Below are 18,974 nucleotides of genomic sequence, written 5' to 3' on the forward strand. Positions count from 1 at the left end.
TAAAATAATTATGTCTCAAAAATATTATTATAAGATAAATTAGTCCACTTTTAAAATAATAATGGGACTAATATGTTCGACGAGAGTAATTTTTAAAGATTTTTAAAAAGGAAAAGTCTAGAGGCCAGCAATTTTATTGTATTTTGGCCAGCATGTAACCAGTAGAAAAAGGTGAGCCATTGGATGAAATCTCACACCATCAAATCATCATTGATGGCTAGTTAATGGCTACTAATCACAAATGTTGCTGCCCCCTAGCATTGCTCTTTTAAAACATATAAGAATCTAAATGTTGGATCTAAAATTTTTTGAAGGTTAATTTAGATATTTATTCAATTTTTTAATTCAGAAATATTTAAAGGAAAGAAATTAATTAATCACCGTATATTATTCTTATTATTATTATAAAGAACCAAACAATTCCCTTCACCAGCAAGCTAAACAAGAGTGATTTGATTTTAGATTATTAAGAGAAAGTTAAACAATAATATACTAAAATCCCATAGCCGTTGAGAATAACTAGGGGTTACACTTTTTGATTAATTGAAAAGCTAATTCAACAATTAAAAAAAACAAAGGAAGCCAAAGCTAAGAATTAATTTTCAATAGGGAGATGAATGAGAGAAGAACATGAAATGCATTTTGGGAAGCTAAAGAGGTGAACAAAGATGCTTCATTGGACAATGCAGAACCGCCACCAGCTAAATCGGATAGTGCTCTAATGGCAATGAAAGGTATTCTCTGCTGAAAACAAACTAAAGCAACTGCGGCGGTTTCCATGTCCACTGGGGTGGCACCAAATTTGGAGTTCAAGAATTCTCTATAAGCTTGGTTGTCAACAAACACATTGGCAGTAATCCCTTTCTTCACTCTCACCACACTTGGATTTCTTGGCAAGCATGTTGTTGTGTTCACACAGCCACTCAATTTAACATTCTGTAGTGAATCATAAACAAAGCAATCAGTTACACAAAATTAGAGATTAAAATTTGAGGAAAAGTTTAGTTTTTTTATTTTGGGTTCTATAATAATAAATTTAGGCCTATAGTTAGGTTGATATATCAGTAATCAAATTTAATTAACTATTTTAGAGATAGTTGTTATCTCAATAAATTTTTAATTACATTCTATTAATTTAAAATCTTGTGATTAAATTTTATATTATGTAGAATTTTTCAATCAAATTCCTATAACTTTAATTATTTCTAACTATCTTGACATTATACAAACATTTTTTAAAAAAGTCCTTCTAATTTAAATCCTATATTGTACATATTTTTTTTAGAAAACCTACAAATTTTATCATCCAATACAGAGGTTTTAAATACAAAATTTTTAATCTATATAAATGTGATTAGCAATGTTTATGTTAGAACTCATGAGAAGGGACTAAGAAAATGGATTGTATATTCATAATAATAAGACAATACAAAGTTATTTATAGACACATAATTAACTATTAGATAAATCTAAAATTATCAACCGCCATATTTCTAACTACTAACAACTCTAATAATACTCTAATAATTTGTACTATAGAGATTAGGTTAAAAAATATGTATACAATACAAAGACATCATTACACACTTTTAAACTAGAAATAGTTAGCCAATGAGTAATAGCTCAAATGGCATAGTCTCCCCATATTCAATTAAGAGATTGCAGGTTCGAGTCTCCTATAAAAAAAAAAAACTAGAAATAGCTAACTAAAAGTTAAATAAAATTATAGGCATGTCTAGAATAATTTAAGCAAAAAAAAAAAAATTCTACATTTTCCTACAAGGTGAAATTGGGTTTGAAATTATATTTTACCTTAAGCTTCTTTGCAATTTGATAGTATTTCTTGTGAACTGGAACCCAGAAAGCATGCTGCCTAACTTCAGGAACACCATTCACTGGGAAAATTTCCTCTGCTTGATACCATACATTGTTTAGAAGATTCCTCACTGGCTTAGAATAATTGGAATCTTTTGTGTAGTTATTGTAATTGGAAAATTTAAGATAACCATATTTTCTACTGTAATCACCATTGACTTCCAAAGCTAGTTCATCATTAGGACCATCTCCAAACCTCTGCTCAATTATATCATAGTAGATTATTAGTAGTTACATCAAATTTATTACGAACAATGTTATATAGCTAATAAATATTATCATTTTTACTAACAATAATTTACATTTATATTTACAGAAATTATATACACAAAAGACATATAATTTACACATATATTTATTAAAATTTTGCACACATAAATTAATATAAGTTGTATTCACATTTTTAGATATATATATATATTTATACAATAATTTTATACAAAACAATATATAATTTATATTTATATTTATTAAAATTTATACATATAAATTAATAAAATTTATTATTTATTTATAATTTAATATTTGTGTTTACTAAATAATAATAAAAAATACTAAAACTTACTTGTCTCCGAGAGTTCTCATTTATTACACTATAAACTATAGTTTTGGCTGGTTTACGTGGCTTTCAGTTCTAAGTTAGAACTTTTCTATTGCTCTGACTATTGAATAATGGTGACTATAGTAACATACAACTGACTAGGACTAAATTGATGGTGTTATGGATAATAAATAGAGTCCCTACTAAATTTTATAAAGAAAAAATATTGTGATAATAAGCTTTTAGAGCAATTTATTTATCATGTGATGATTAACTTTAAGCATGTTGAATAAAGTAATTATGGTTCATAAATATATAATATTCTTTTATTAATTATTTAGACATCCAGATAATAGCATGAAAATGTTTATCTTTACTTGAGACAATTTTCTTTTAGATACTGTCAAGTCTCAAGTGTGACTTTTTCATACAAAATTTTCTCTCACATTTTTCTTTATTTCTCTTAAAGACTGTGTGATAATAAATTATAAATCAAACTTGACAAAGTTAATAATTGAGAAAAAAATTCAAAAGATCTAGTCCCCATAATTACCAATCCAGTTGAAAAAGAAATTAAATACAATAATGATATATTCATATATCACTCTAATTACTAATTAATAAACAAGGAAAATCTTGATTAATTATTTTGTTCCAAAAATATTAAATATATCTTAATGTTTTGTACGTCTCATTTACTTATTATTTGTAGATAAATTAGTAGAATAGTTATTAATTAGGAAAAGGATTAAGAGATTATATATATAATTATTCAATTATGTAATATAAGTTATAAGTCTACCTGCCAATTCCAAAGTCCTGTGTGGGCCCAATACTTAGGAATAGTAACATCTCCAATCTGGAGATTTGGATTTAAATTCCCTGCAATTCCATAATGAAGAACTCCTTCTACATTGAAGAGAGTAAGCAACAATTGAGTTGAAAGCCCGGAATTAAGCTACATAAGAAGAAATTAAAAAAACTTAGACAAACAATTTAAAAAAAATGGAAATATAAATCAAAAGTTAAACCGAAGCTTACCATGCTCAAACCTGACATAACAACTACAACCCTCTTCTTTTCCAATTCACCAATGCGAAAACGCTTTCCTGCATTGTTATATTATTATTATTATTATTATTATTATTATTATTATTATTATTATCACTGTACGGGCACATATAAAAATTAAATTAACAACCATACATAATCAGTGTTTATCTAATTTATAATTATTAATGGGCCAATTTTTATATATTTAGATACGAATATGATTTATTTAATTCAAATACTAAAATTATGTCGCTTTTTATTTTTGTTATTGGAGCTCGAGTGGAGTTGGACAGCATTATGGGGTAGGGAGGGTCTTCACAAGGGTGTGGTGTCAGGGGTCTCACTACTCGGATCCTCCGAGTTCCAGCGTTTTCATATCCCGGTTCATGAAGAAGATTGCCATCTCTAGTCAAAACGGACAGTCCGACTTCAATCTTCATCAACTCACACTCTCAACATGCAACTCGGACCGTTCGAGTTCATCTTCCAACTCAAGCATATCGGAGGATCCGATTTATATGCACCAAAATTTTTTTTCTCCACCATCCCAAATCGGACTATGCGTTTTCGGAGAGAGAAATTCACTAACGAAGAACTCAGACGGTCCGAGTTCTTCTCCCAAAAGCTGCCAAAAATCTGCCCCACATACAAGTCTAACCCTCCTTGATTCCATATCGATGAAAAGCGCACATATAGGATCCATTTCCATAAAATTGAGCCAAATTATGTAGGTATAAATATAATACAATATTAGTCACATCGTACAAAATATGTTAAAAAATGTATGTGTAATAAAAATATAATTTGAAAAAAGAAAAACATGTGCCTCACAATAAATTTGACTCCCACCATTCGAAAAAGAATAACAAGTTAGTCATATATGGTACAAAATTCATACATGTATGAAGAGAACAAATATATCATTTGTTTGATCAATTAGTGAAGGGCAAATAAACTTATCCAGTAAAAAAAAAATTAACTAGAGACAAATTTCTCTGATGATGATGAACAATTTTTTCTTTACTTTTCGATCCTGAGGTATTACTTTTAGTGACGAACGAGTGACGAGATTAAAGATTTACTTATGAAAAAAGACCAACTTCCCAAGAACAATAACCAGCTTTTAATTTTGCATGAACAAGAAAGAGGAAGAAAATAGTTAAAAAGCACACATAACAATATTAAGTAGAATTAATTTTGATGCGTACATGTTAGTTTACATAATTGTGTAAATATTCATTTAAAAAAACGGATATAATTAGATGATTTTATAAAATATTTTATATTATCAGTACATAATAATTAAATTCATATAATAATATCAAATAATGTAACAAGAGTTTATAAAATGTTACCGGCAAAATCAAGGTTAGGAAACTTGTGATGAGGCACAAAGCTAGGTGATTGAAGAAGAGGTTTGAGCTCAAAGGCATTTGGCACCACTATACCAATATATGTCCCTTCCTTATTCACTTTCATTATTTCTTTCCATGTAGCTTCTGGAATAACTGAACCATACACACAGATCATCATTCTTCCCAATACCACAACACCACATAGTAACCCTAATAACCCCATTTTTCTAATTCAACTTCTCCTAATAATCCTAGTAACCCCAAACCTTATATATGGATGACCTTATAGATACCTAGTTGTCTTTAACTAACTATATATATTTTGAAAATATAGCAAATAAATATAATGTAACTACAAATCTCATAAATATAAGATATTATCAACTAACCTTATAAATATTCATTTATTAATTATTAACTTCACTCTCAACTACTAACAATTCTAATAATAATATTTTAATAATGTCAGTTTATTTTATCTCATGCATATATAGTATAAGAAGAAGTATACAACTTGATCACGTGTCCACGTATATATATACATATAAACCTATGACTACTTCGTGGCCTTTGGTTATGGAAAAAAATGGGAATATTTTCAATTTAATTAGTTACGTTGTGTCCTTAATTCCACTGGCTATATTTGAAAACAGGAGCAAGCCAATAGCTTCCAAAGACCAATCATCAAATCTTTTAAAAATAAAATATAATGTATTATCATTTCTTTCGCCCCAAGCTATGTCCTAATCAAGGTTTATCAATACTCCAGCCTAATGGAGAAGACTTGATAATGATGACGTGGTGAACAATTTGAATTGTATCTCTCCATTGTCCATTCCTTCACGGTGATAGAAGTTGACCTCTAACTAGCTAGTGTCCATTCAAATCATTTGTATATGATGAATGCTAGAATGCCTGTAGAATTTATTGATTTTGACCATCTGTTAATCATTAATGTTACACTATAAGGTTTTTGTTTATTTGTGTCAGTTTTTTCTCTTATTTGTAGAGGTTTATAACCCCCACCAAATGATTTGTGGGGTTTCTAAAACCCCCAAAATTTGAGGTGCTACGAGGTTTTTTGTGGGGGTTTTTAAAAACCTCCACAATTTATTCAGTAGGGGTTTTGTGTATGTTTAGCGGGGTTTTATATTAGACTTTTGTGGCGGTTTTAAATCACTTTTATGACAGTTTAAAACCTCCACAAATTCTGTAATTATTTATTTATTTTTAATTTTAAATAATTCATTAATCTCATCTTATTTACATATTCTCAAATTAAAATTTTATTTTTTAATATCAAAATTTAAAAACTAAATCTTTTATAACACAATTCCTCAATATAAGACATAACTCTATATATAAAAAAAATTTTCAATGTCAATAATTCCAAACATAATTACATATGATATTGTTTTACATAACTATTATTGTTTTTCTTTAAAAAGTAAATAAAACCACTTCAATATTTCAATATAATCTAATTACATAAAAGTCTCAAAATAAAAATATGAATGCAATCCTAAAAGATCTTTAGGGAGCATTTTATATTCATGAACTGAAGCAGAGAATGTATCTGGAGAATCATGGAACTCACACTTGCACAATTATGCAAGTATTTTCAATATTTGCAACCCTAAATTCATATAACTATGAAAACAAAATCAAACTCATGCTGAATCAATTTAGTTATATACAGCTTTTGCTAGTTTACTACACCATTACACTCGGTAAGAGAAATAGAATCAAATTCTATTTTGTAAATCATCATTAGGACTAATCCAATGTATGAGTCCTCAATTAACCAATCCAATACCTGAAAATTATAGTTTGTTGAGGCTTCCTTTGTTTTGAAGTTTCATAGAAGTCTATAAATAGCTCCCTGAAAAGAACACCACAATAATAACATATATGAATGAGGACTTCAAATTTTTTCAACCGCAAACTAATGTCATTATTAGATAACACTCACCTGATGATACCTTCATCTTTGTTACCATCATTGGAAGGAACATGCTTAAATAAAGACTAAATTAGCCATAAAACTCTTACAATCCCCTTCATTTCAGCACACTTTTTGATGGTATTACACAGAAAACGTGTGTCACAGCAAGCTGAGAAGTTTACAACGGCTTAGCGCTCAATCCTCATAGGTTTAACTAGTTTCTGAAATATGGCATTCAATGTTAGATAAACAACTCTAACTTTTCAACAATAAGAATAGAAAATAACAAGATAAAACAATACAGAATACTAATCTTATTGTTGAAATTTCAGTACCCACCCCTTGGAATGAAGCTCAAAACATGTACATGTAGCATACTGGGGACTTACGTTCTTTCATGATTTTGCCACACAAATTCTTACAACATAAGTTTACTCTGCATAACTTGGTTTCTCTCTATCAATGAAGTATTAAGTCCTTTTTTTTAAAATACCAATCAAATCTCACCAACTAAGGTTCTTTTTCTTAAACAAGCATCAAAGTTCTTGTGAGCACAATCAATTGATCATCACCGAGTTTAGCTTCTACAAGGTACACACCAATAAGTGCAATCAAGTTTACATATTCAAAGATTTTTAATTTTTAATTCAATGTAAAAGCACTGAAAAATGTAATCCATTCTTGTTCTCATATGCCATTCTACTATACACAAATTGTAAAGAAGATCAAATGAGTTCATATGACCAATTCACCAAAATAATATTTTGACATAAATAAGTGAAAGCACCAGATACATCTTTGACTAATTCATTTCAGCATTATGGAATCTTTAGAATGGTACCCTAAAGTAAGTACTATTTTCGAGAATTAATATGGTTTCCCATCAGGTAACTATCAAAGATGATAGTTATGATTTTCTATTTTATCTTTTATCCTTTTTCTTTTGAGGACACGAAGTCCGAGAGAAGGAGATTTAAATTGAAATAAAACAACTGATTATGTACAAGGCCAAGTAAGTAAGGACATGCAAGAAAGGAGCACAATTGAATATACCTCATCAACAGAATGAATGTTACGCTGGTCAGCAGTACATCAGAACATCCTATTAAAAGATAAAAAAGGATAAAATAAATTAAAAAACAAAAATTCCTCTTACATTGAATCATTTCAATAATGAAAATTTGAGAAATCACTCTCCTTATTTAGCAGTAGAAACCATTTGACCAGAAAAGAAAAAACAAGTAGTAATAGTGAAAGAGTATAAACTCACTCCAGTCATTGGCATAATTGACATTGGCTGGCTATCCTGGAAATGAAAGAGTCCACCATTAAAATTCTTGCCATAATTATTTAAATAGCACAGCACCTTTGATGAACCAAAATTGTCAGCAACAGTATTAAATAAAATTCAATAAAAGAGAGGAGTAGTGAAAAGTGGAATCATGACTGCAAAGTGCCACTGTTTGAGGTAGGGTCTGTTATCATCACTATGCCACCCAATGCTTGTACCTCTGCTTCAACTATTTGATGATTCATAAATACAATAAAGTAAAGATTGTAAAAGTAGTAACAACCAACAAGCAATTGATAGTCCTTAAGATAGAGTAGTAACCTGATTAGAGTGGTGAATAATAAAGAGCTCGTATTGACAGTTAAAAAACTCCTTTAGCTTGTCTTTCAACCTTTCTGTGAAGAAATTTGATTGAGGTTGAAAATTTCAATAGAGGGAAAGATGATAAAAAAAAAAGAGAGTATCTCAGATGGGAATGAAGGGAATGAGGAAGTGGTAAGAGTTGGTGGGAATGAGATGGGAGAGAGTGGTTGAGCAGACATTGGGTCTATAGCCAATAGTGCTACTACTCTTGTGTATGAATTCCAGCTTTTGACAATGGAATAAATCAAGGGAAGGGAAGGGAAGAAGCGAACAAGAGAATCTGAAAAGAGAACCTAACCTTGCATTCTTCAAGGGGGAGGAAGTTGGGGACCATCACACGAGGGTGTTGCGAACCACAGCAAACCTCACATTCCTAATCCTACTTTCTTTTCAGATTCATGTTTCTGTTTTTGAATCTCATCCATTTTCACTTTCAAACTGATGCATAAACCCTGCTGTCAATGAAAAATGCTTCCATATTTCTAGCAGGCTCAAAGAAGGATTATCACTTCATTGATTTTCTTGAAATCAAAGTCCTATACAACAACACACCCTAACTCAAACTAACAATTAATCATGATAATATGACATATTAACGAATTCAAAGCAATACCTCTACAATAGTTTCTAAACTGAATTCCTTCCTCCACTTGATCATGTTATCACACATTTGCTTTGTTTTCCCAAAATTTCAATAGTGTCTGAACTAATTCCTTCCTTGCATTATAACGAAAATTTCATCACAAAATCAGTAAGCAAAAATATCTACACTAATTGTATCGCCATCAAGTTACTAAAAAATACGCAAAAGTAACAAGCCAAATCCAAAATCAGAGAAGTAATCAATCAAACTAAACTAATATGGAGGAAATCACAAAATTAACAAAAAAGAAACCTCCATAGGAATGCACAAAAGAACGCAGAAGGAGATCTCAAAAGTTACCGTGTCGTGACCTCAGAAGACGTGCCAAAGGAATAGCTCCTCCTTCAATAATCACATTCACCACTTCCTCTACAAGACACAACCACCGAAGAATTTATACCAAGAGACATGCACGACCGAATTTGCAAAAACCGAAATGAAGGGAGCAACACGCTAAGAGATCGAGGAAGAGGAACGGAGGATTTACCGTTTTTGGCAAGATCGGCGAGCGTGTGAGTGGCGCAATTGGCGGCGGCTCGATCTGACTCCTTCCATGAGAAAGTGGAGTTGAGGATGGAAACTTGCTGATGTCGGCAAGTATGGCGTCGCGGGCGTCGTCGATTACTCTCCCTCTGATCTCAGACGCTATGGTGAGCTTGATGGTGACAATGGCAAAGAGATGAATACGGTGGCGTAGATCTAGGGTTTCATTCTCACTCTTCTTCCTCTTCTAATTTTTTTGGACAAGTAGGTTAGAGACTGGCTATTTGTTTGGACAATTAGGCTTAGAAATTTAAACTAGCATGAATTAATGGGGTTTGATATTTTTCCATAAATAAAATATGTTATGGAGGTTTTTTAAAACTTCCACAAAAAAAATTCTATAAACAAGCAGAAATATTGTAGTGTTAAAACGGGGCTAAGAGTCCAAGAGAGACCTAATTACAAACTATTTGGGGTAAAGAGACCTATTTTTCATCATAAAAAAGGATGTAAACAACCTCCCGAGAAGGTGTATTCCAAAAGTGTAACCCCAATTCTAAGGATAGACTTTTACGCGCTAAACAATTAGCACATCTGTTGCTTTCTTCGTATATATTTACAAAATATATGTTCCACTCCTTTTCTCTCCAACTGTGAATGTTTCTAATTAGTGCATTTGGGTGATTTGCCAGGTTTTTGTTGCTGTTGAGGGTGGCTATGACTGCTTTAGAATCACATTCCACAATAATATTCTTTAGTCCCAAAGTCCAAGTAATCTTCAATCCTTGGTCTATTCTCCACAATTCTGCTCTGTATGTTGTACAATCTCTTATGTAGTATGAGAATCCTCCTACCCATTTGCCAATTTCATTTCTTAGAATTCCACCACATCCAACTTTGTTATTTTGTCTAGACCCATCTGTATTTAGAGTTATTCAGCCCTAAGGAGGTGGGTTCTATTTAATTTGCCTTTTCTCCTTTTGGTTGATAATTATCTTCTTCATTCTCCTATCAAAAGCCTCTCGAATTTCCTTCGCTTTCTTCTCAATTTTACGATGGGGAGTAGGCGGCCTAGTGTACCCTTGTTCATGAACTTCCCTGTTTCTCCAATCCCATAGCTTTTAGCAAGTGACGATGAAGTAGTTTATCTATTCTTGGGTTTCATGTTTGCTCAATCGAATTCTGAGGTTTAGCTCCAGTCATTGGTCCCAATTTATCGTGAAGAAGCTCTACATTGCATTCGGGTCAATGAGTTGATTCCATATAGTGGCAGCTTTCACGCAATCCCTAAAGGTATGGATCACACTCTTCATTTGGTGTTTGCAGAAGGGGCAATTTCCGCTTTCCCTAAATATTCTACTCCTTCTCTGATTTGTGAATACCCAATCATGCACCAATTTCTAGATTAGGAGTTTCGCCTTTTGGCGACCCTTCCAGCTCTATATAGTTGTCCATATGGTTTTTAAAGAGGTTGTCTAGTTTGCTAGGGCTCTGTATGTCGCTACTACAGAAAAGTCATCGTCCTCTGATAGCTTCCATCCCCTCCTGTCTTCTTTGCCGTTGCTTCTTGAAGGTGGTTGAGCTATGATTTTCTGCACTGCCTCATCAAGCAAAGCACTGCTCAATTTGATTAAATTCCATCCTCTAGTATCGTTTCCCTATTCTTCTACTTTGTTGTGAATGTCTAAATTGGTGTGGGTTGCAAAATTTTCCAGATTCCCTCCGCCTTCCACCCAATTATCTGTCTAGAAGAAAGTTGAGCTCCCATCTCAAATGAAAGAAATTGAGTGCTTCAGAAAAGTTGGCTAGGTCTTCATTAGTTCTTTCCATAGGTCAGAATCTGACTTTCTGGTAATTTGTTAAGTTGTGATACTGTTATTGATGCTGTTATTGTATTTCTAAAGCAAAATTTTTGCCCATAGAGTATTAGGTTGTTCTTGTAGCAGGTTGTTCTTGTAGCTGCCAAATGATCTTTAGCAAAAAATCCTCATTCATAAGTTCCAGTTTTCTAAACCCTAGCCCTCCTTCATTTTTTGGAAGGCACAACATTTTCCAATTCACTGCATGAAGATCTCTTTTGTTGTTTGTGTCTCCCCACACGGAGTTTTTTTTTTTTGTAGTTTTTCGATTTTATTGCACACCGACTTGTGTACTTTTTCATGTTGCATATCAAAATTTACACTCGGGCTGATGACAGATTGTGCAAGGGTTATCCGCCTAGCTATGGAGAGGCATTTTCTCTTCCACCTTTTTAATTTTCCTTGCACTCTTTTTAACATTGTTTTGAAATTTTTCTTTCCCTTCCTCTTGTTGTTTAACATGGCTTCAAGGTATTTTCCAAGTGTTTTGATTTCTTTGAACTCTGTCTGATTTAAAATATTTCTTCTGGTGGTTGGATTAGTATTTTTTGAAAAAACTATAGAAGATTTTGCTGTGTTGATTTTCAAGCTCCCTGCTTTGCAAAATATTTCTATGGTTTCTTTGATGTTCTCTATTTGTTCAGTTGTTGCTTCTACAAAAAGTAACAAATCGTCAACAAATATTAAACGAGATATGTTAATACCACTTTTTCTAAATATAAACGGGGACCAAAATCCCTCATTTACTCCCTATTAAATGTACTGAGAGAGTTTATCCATACAGATGACGAAGAGGTATGCGGATAATAGATCCCATTGCCTTAATCCTCTTGTTGGATAAAAGGTCTTAGTTTTGTCCCCATTCCAAAGCACATTGTAATTAACTGATCTCACTCCTTCCATTATTATGCTGCTGAGTTTGTTAGGAATTCCAAATTCTTTGAGTCTGTTGAATGAAGTTCCAATTGATCCTATCATAAGCTTTCTCAAAGTAGATTTTTGTCACCATGTATCATTTTTTCCCTCTCATCCTCCTCATCGAATGCATCACTTCTTTAGCTATGATGATGTTGTCATGGATCTTCTGTCCCGGTATGAAACTAGATTGGTGAGGGGATATTCTATCATTCAAGAGGGATTTGATTCTCTGAACAATAACTTTAGAAAGTATCTTATATTTCACATTGCAGAGTGCGATGGGTCTAAATTGATTTATGAACTCTGGGTGATGTGTTTTGGGTATGAGAGCTAGGAGAGTTACATTGGTTTCTTTTATGGTAGTGGGTTCTACCTAATAGATTTATGTGAACTCCACAATCTTATTCTTCATGAAATTCCAGTTATGTTTGAAAAAGGCTACTGAAAAGCCATCTTCTCCGGGAGCTTTGGTGGACCCAATGCTAAAAAGTTCTTTTTTTATTTCTGTGATTATGGGAAGGGCTTCCATATGCCTGCCAAAAAGGGGATCCAAGTTAGGTATAGTAATGGACTCAAAAACCAAAGAACAGTTGCTTACATCTTCTTTATAAAGATTTTGGAAGAAACTGGTTACGTAGTTTTTTAAGCTTTGTTCATCCTCTATCCATTTATCATTTAGGTTCCTCCGCTTTAAGATTTTGTTCTCCCTCCTTCTTATGACAATTTTGGTGTGATAGAACCAGGTGTTTCTATCTCCCTCAACTATCCATTATTCTTTGAATTTCTGAAGCCAGAACGTTTCTTCTTTGTCAAGAATTTCATTGGGCTCCTTATTAAGGTTGACTTCGAGCTAGTCCAGAAAACGGTTTTGGCCATAGTTAGTGCATCTTTGTATGCCTTCCAATCTGTTCATGATCCTCCTCTTAACTTTAAATATATTGCTAAAAACTTCTTTATTCCAAGTGACCAGTTATTGTCTAATATTAGGGAGAGTGCTCAAGAGGCTATTCTTGATGTTGTTGTTCCATTTTTATGTTAGGAAAGAATCGAACTCTGGGTGGTGTGTCCATATTAACTCAAATCTAAAAAGTCTTTTGTGGTTAAGGTTTCCAGAATCATTTTTCGTAATGAGGAGAGGGTGGTGGTTCGAGTTAGTTCTCAGCAAGACCTTGACCACTGCCTCATGATGGAGAAGTCTCCAAGTTGAGTTAGAGAGGGCACGGTAGAGTCTCTTGAAGACTCTCTCACGACCATTCCAAAGTGGACCCTTCTAGGTGAATCTACTTCCACTGAAACCTAGATCAATAAGACCGCTGTCATTGATCCAGTTAGCAAAATGGTTGCATGCTCTATTATCATTAGTACTACCTCCCTTTTTCTTCTGTGGCATCTTTTATCTCATTAAAATCCCCTGTGACAATCTAAGGGCTATGAGTTCTATTGGCAATGTTTAACAGTTTCGTCCACAGGGATCTTTTGTTTTGGGGTTGGGGGCTGGCGTACACATCTGTCATAAACCAATCCTCTTTTTCAGGGGGTTCAATTTTTGTGTGTATGTACTGTTGGTCAGTTTCTATGGGAGTAATAGTGATACTATTATCATTCCAGTAGATCCATATACCTCCTGAGAAACCATGTGCCTCTTCAATAATCAAATTGTTGAAACCAAGATTTCAGATAACAGTTTAGCCCTTTCACCACTAAATTTTGTTTCAAGAAGAATCACAATATCTGGTTTATTTTGTTTGTAGATCTTTCTTAAGGTGCGCTTGAATCCTGAGCTTGCCGCACCTTTTACATTCCAAGCCGGAATAATCATTAAGAAACTGGCAGGATGATTAATTCAGCTGCGTATCAACAGCTTCAGATTGCCTCAGCTTGTTACTGGTAGGTGTGGTAAAATCCACATTCTTAACAAGATTTTCTATATCGTATTGCATGTCGGTTTCCATATCTTCACTCCTATTTTCTCCCTGTTTATCCAGGTCTGGTGGTTTATCCTCCTTAATTTGAGGGGGATTTTGGTGTTGCTCGTTATTCATGTCTTCCTGTTCATGGTACTAATCTAATGTTGGGGTGGCGTCATCTTTGCCGGTGCAGTTTTCTCTATGATTACTTCTAATATTGCTCACTTTTTCTCTGTTGGTATGTTGTTTCTCCCTATTTTCTTTTGGTTGGGGGCTAAGCCTCCGCTACTGTTGTGTTGCCTTCTTGGTTTTGCTTGTTGTGTGACTTGGATAGGAATTCTCTAGTGTTTGTCTCATTTGATATTTGTGCTTTCTGGACAGCTTTCCAGGCATTGTGTTTTCTTTTTTGTGCTCCAAGGTTCTCATTGTTATTTGTATCATTCTTATCTTCTTCCTCTGTGTTGGTTTGCTCTGTCTCAAGCACGCTAAATCTAGTTTTGGATGTTGTGTTGTGCTCTTTTTCTCTGTTTGGGTTGCTAGGGCCTGCTCCATCTTTGGCTATCTCTTTTCTATTTCTTCTATGCTTTTGGACCACCATCCATAGTCCATAATTATCGCTATTCACTTCTAGAATGGCCTTTCCCTTGTTTTGACTTCTTTGATCATTTTTCTGATTTTTCTCATGAAGCATCTCCTGGTTTCTGCTTTTTTCCTCTTCTTGTCTGCTATTTTTTTGGTCATCCTTTTGGTTTTTCTTAGTTTTTTCGATTCTCTCTTTTCAAATGGTGCAATTCTTTTATTCATGGTCTGCTCTCCCACATGTTGAACAGATTTGATAAATTCCTTCATACTCTACCCTGTACTCTTTGCCGTTTACCATATATCTCCCCATTAGTGGTTGAGTTAGGTCTACCTCAACACATAGCCTAGCAAATTTTTTTCTGCATAGGTGAGAAGTGTTATAGTCGATTTTGCATGTTTTTCCAACTAGATCACCAATTTTTCTTAGTATTTTCTCACTGTACAGCTCTATGAGGAGTCCTAGAAGTCTCACCCATGCTGTGATTTATCGGTGGTGGTCATGAGGGGGTTGAAATTTGGCTTCCATAATCTCACAGCCAAGTAATGATCGTATATTTTCCAAAGTCCTTCCAAAAGGGCATAATCAAGATCTTCCCGGGCATAGAACTTAACCAGATAAAAGTCATTTCCCAAGTCAATGACTCAAGTTTTCCTAGTCTTCCCTACATATTTTCTATCATGCTCTTCATGGCTACATAGCCAATTTTCCTTTCCATGAGTCTAACGATAAGGGACCTCCGCCATGGCTTCCATAGCTCCTTTTTTGCCTCTTCATTTATGATGATATTGTAGAGACCGTTCCCCATATCTTCTACTGTGAATTCAGGTTTGTTGTTTCCATTGCTATTTTTTTTTTCTTTTGATTCTCTGGATTATCATTTTCATTGTTGTTTTTTTATTCAGGGATTATCTCCTCGTCACTCTCCATTTCGTCATTTTCAAACTCCAGGGGGTCATCTTCCAAATTTTGGTCCTTGCCCGCAACCATTTCTACATATGACTTGCTTTGTGTTCCTTCCTTAACATGCTCTATCTAGTCTTCTAATATTGGAACCAGTACTCGCGGTGCAGAGAACTCTATGTCTCTTTTCTCACTTTCTTCACACTTCGCTATAGCAGATCTCGCTCCTGTTCAGATGGGTCTTCCAGTGGTCCCGGTCCGGTCATGAGGCCGGCTAGGAAGAAGAGATTTGACCGTTAGACAAGGCTAGAGAGATGATACAGAGAGAAAAAAGACCGTTGACTAATATTACATCTACTAAAAAATACTGTGCAGCATATATATATATATAGGTTGTGGTAGGCTTAGAGAAGGGGGTTGAATCTATGCCTTCCTTTTACGTTGCTGTTATGACCCTTTTAAACAATCTTACAATTCTGATTCTGTTTGAACTCAGCAGCAGAAATTTATGAGACAATTTATTTTTGTCTCATGAATGTCAGAAAACAGAACACAGCAGAGAAGAGAAAAGCTAACACCAGCATGTATCCTGGTTCGGTTGCCTTGCGCTATGCAACCTACGTCCAGTCTCCTCCACAACAGTGGAAGAATTTTCACTATAGTTAACAGTATTACATACACCAATTCCACAGGATTGACCCAATCCTTTCACACTCAAGTTCTAACCTAACTTGACATTGGCTATGCTAATACCTAACTATTCACTCTTAGTGCTAACCCAACTAAGAAAGGGATACCTCACAGGTACAAGATACAAGACATAGACATACCTAAAGAAATCTGAAGATAACTCTAGGCTTTTCTCTCAAGTGTATCACTCAGCCTTTTTCCACTCATGGCTTTTACTTGAGCTTTCTCACAATGCCTTTTTCTCTCAAGAAATTACAGAAAGATAAACTTAGAAAAGTACATTACAATCAGTAAAATATGAAGGAGATTGACTTCATCAACAGCCTCTTTGCTATGTGCAAAACCAGATTTGCAAACCTCAGATACAGTTCTTCAGTATTGGCCGAATGCTTCTTTGAAAGAAAGCATTATCCAAGTAGAGGAACTTCTTAACAGAACACTGTTCTCACACTCTGGTTTTCTCTCCTTGGTTTCTGAATGAACAGCAAACCTCTTTTTATCTCCTTGCATGTTGCTGGGTTCTTCTTCCAAGGTCAACACCTTGAGCCTTGAGCTTCACCAATCCACAGAATCACTTTTTCACCTTAATCCTTAGAGAAGAAACTTTTCCTCTGACTTCCTCATCTTGACCGAAAGCCATGGAACAGCAACCATAGAAATCTTCCAAAGGTCAACTTAATCTGAGCCCTTGAAAACCAACTTGGTCCCCAAGTCTTGTTTAAGACCGTAGATACACAGCAGGGAAGAACAAAAATCCTCTTTCCTTTGTATCCCATTTCGGATAGAGGGCAATCCCAGCCTATAGAGATAAAGGCGGTTCCCTTGAAGATAAGCTGACTTCACTCAAGATAAGATAAGATAAGATAGGATAACTAACTTATCTTATCAGAAAGGTCAGCCCACGCTACTATAAATTCACTGGAGCACCCAGGTATAACTCATACTCTAATTCTACTAAAAACCTGCTTAATACCCTTGCTAACTTAAGCATCGGAGTCCCTTGCAGGTACCACCACCTGCCGGTGACAAGGGATCAGCAGCGTAGCCAGTCCAACAAGTCGGACTGGATAGCTCCGGCCACCATCCACCAGCCGAACACGTCATCTCCGACCAGTTCAGAAGATCTCATCCGAGATCGACCTGCAGTTTCAGGTAACCCTCGGAACATTGGCGCCGTTGCCGGGGAACCTGGAAGTCATCCCAAAACCATGGCGGACGACCATGACAACGACCACGATTCAGATCTGGAAAATAGAACACCGCACAAAAACGCAGACACTATGCTAAAGGATACCCCAGGATCTAACGGGGATAAAAACTCATCAAATCCGGGAGTCATGGAAGCACTCCAAGAACGTTTAAAACAACTTGAGAAAGAAACCCAACAACAACGGGAGATCGGAAAAGATCTGCAAAGAGAGGTACGGCGACGTCGAGAACTAGAAGAGAAACTACAGCAATTAGAGGCCGACCTCAAAATGAAAGCTCCTCGGACCACTCCTGAGGAAACTTCACGCAAAGAACAAGACCCATTCACCAGGGAAATTATGAAGACCAAAATTCCAAAAGACTTCAAGCTTCCGAATATGGTTTTGTACGATGGCACCACAGATCCCAACCACCATCTTAGCAATTTTAGGAGCAGGATGTACCTTACCGATGCCTCAAACGCCGTTCGCTGCAAAGCTTTTTCAACAACTCTCACAAAAACGGCGATCAGATGGTTCGACAACCTACCTCCAAAGTCCATCACAAACTTCGACAACCTGGCAAAAAAGTTCCTGGCCAGATTCTCCATCCAGAAGGACAAGGCCAAGCACGCACCCAGTTTACTGGGGATCAAGCAAGGAGATCGGGAGAGCCTCCGCAACTACATGGAAAGATTCAACAAAACATGCATGGACATACAAAGTTTACCAACAAAGGCTGCCATCATGGGGCTCATCAATGGCTTACGAGAAGGGCCTTTCAGCCAATCCATATCAAAAAAGTATCCTACCTCCTTAGACGAAGTACAAGAGCGAGCAGAAAAATACATCAACATGGAAGAGAACGCTCGGTTGGGAGAAACCTCAAAATATGGGGCCTCCTACCGAGACAAAGATAAGGACTCCAAAAAGAAAGAAGATCGACAGAGTGAGAAAATCAAAAAGTACCACAACTATACTCCTCTCAAAGCATCCTTGGTCGACATATACAAAGAAGTCTGCCATACAGAGAAAATTCCCCCAGCGCGACCACTCAAAGGCAAAAAGGGAGGAGGAAATCGGAAGGAATATTGTGAATACCACCGGATTCAAGGGCACTCTACCAACGAATGCTTCGACTTGAAAAACATCATAGAAAAATTGGTAAGAGAAGGCAAATTAGATCGATTCCTGGCCACCCGGGATGATGACCAAAGAAAAAGACGGAGAGACGAAGATAATGGACGAACTGAACGGTCACCTCGGACACCAGAAAGACACGTCCACATGATACATGGCGGATTCGCAGGAGGTGGAATCTCCAAATCATCCTGAAAGAGATATCTCAAAGAAGTATACCACGTTGAGGGAAAGGAGGAAG

General features: G+C 35.0%; 1 protein-coding gene and 2 long non-coding RNA genes across 9 annotated transcripts; 1 reads left to right on the plus strand and 2 right to left on the minus strand.

The window, feature by feature from the left end:
* LOC107644401 (bark storage protein A) lies at window positions 439–5,203 on the minus strand. The gene is made up of 5 exons (XM_016348244.2): window positions 4,825–5,203; window positions 3,458–3,525; window positions 3,219–3,374; window positions 1,813–2,073; window positions 439–936 (listed from the first exon to the last, which is right to left on the minus strand). Exons 1-5 carry the CDS (start codon window positions 5,045–5,047, stop codon window positions 589–591), a joined length of 1,056 nt encoding a protein of 351 aa, XP_016203730.1. The 5' UTR covers window positions 5,048–5,203; the 3' UTR covers window positions 439–588.
* On the minus strand, window positions 6,322–9,913 carry LOC107644402. Of its 7 annotated transcripts, none has more exons than XR_002347450.1 (9): window positions 9,554–9,913; window positions 9,367–9,435; window positions 9,037–9,140; window positions 8,722–8,959; window positions 8,217–8,455; window positions 8,040–8,075; window positions 7,823–7,871; window positions 6,797–6,990; window positions 6,322–6,706 (listed from the first exon to the last, which is right to left on the minus strand). It is a non-coding gene; the product is annotated as an uncharacterized LOC107644402 (long non-coding RNA). The 7 variants fall into 7 exon arrangements; XR_002347447.1 differs by having other exon boundaries at window positions 8,040–8,289; window positions 8,382–8,455; window positions 9,554–9,907; XR_002347448.1 differs by having other exon boundaries at window positions 8,382–8,455; window positions 9,554–9,905.
* Window positions 13,722–16,096, plus strand: LOC110262599. Its single transcript, XR_002347451.1, has 3 exons — window positions 13,722–13,863; window positions 14,078–14,217; window positions 14,312–16,096. It is a non-coding gene; the product is annotated as an uncharacterized LOC110262599 (long non-coding RNA).

The sequence above is a fragment of the Arachis ipaensis genome, chromosome B05, assembly GCF_000816755.2.
Source record: "Arachis ipaensis cultivar K30076 chromosome B05, Araip1.1, whole genome shotgun sequence".
Classification (NCBI taxonomy): Eukaryota; Viridiplantae; Streptophyta; class Magnoliopsida; order Fabales; family Fabaceae; genus Arachis; species Arachis ipaensis.

Excerpts from the sequence above, each read along its gene's own strand:
- LOC107644401 (XM_016348244.2), bottom strand. The coding sequence starts at position 5,047 with ATGGGGTTATTAGGGTTACTATGTGGTGTTGTGGTATTGGGAAGAATG. Across the intron at positions 3,526-4,824 it reads TCCTAACCTTGATTTTGCCG|GAAAGCGTTTTCGCATTGGT; the intron begins GTAACATTTTAT and ends ATAACAATGCAG. Across the intron at positions 2,074-3,218 it reads CAGGACTTTGGAATTGGCAG|AGGTTTGGAGATGGTCCTAA; the intron begins GTAGACTTATAA and ends ATAATTGAGCAG.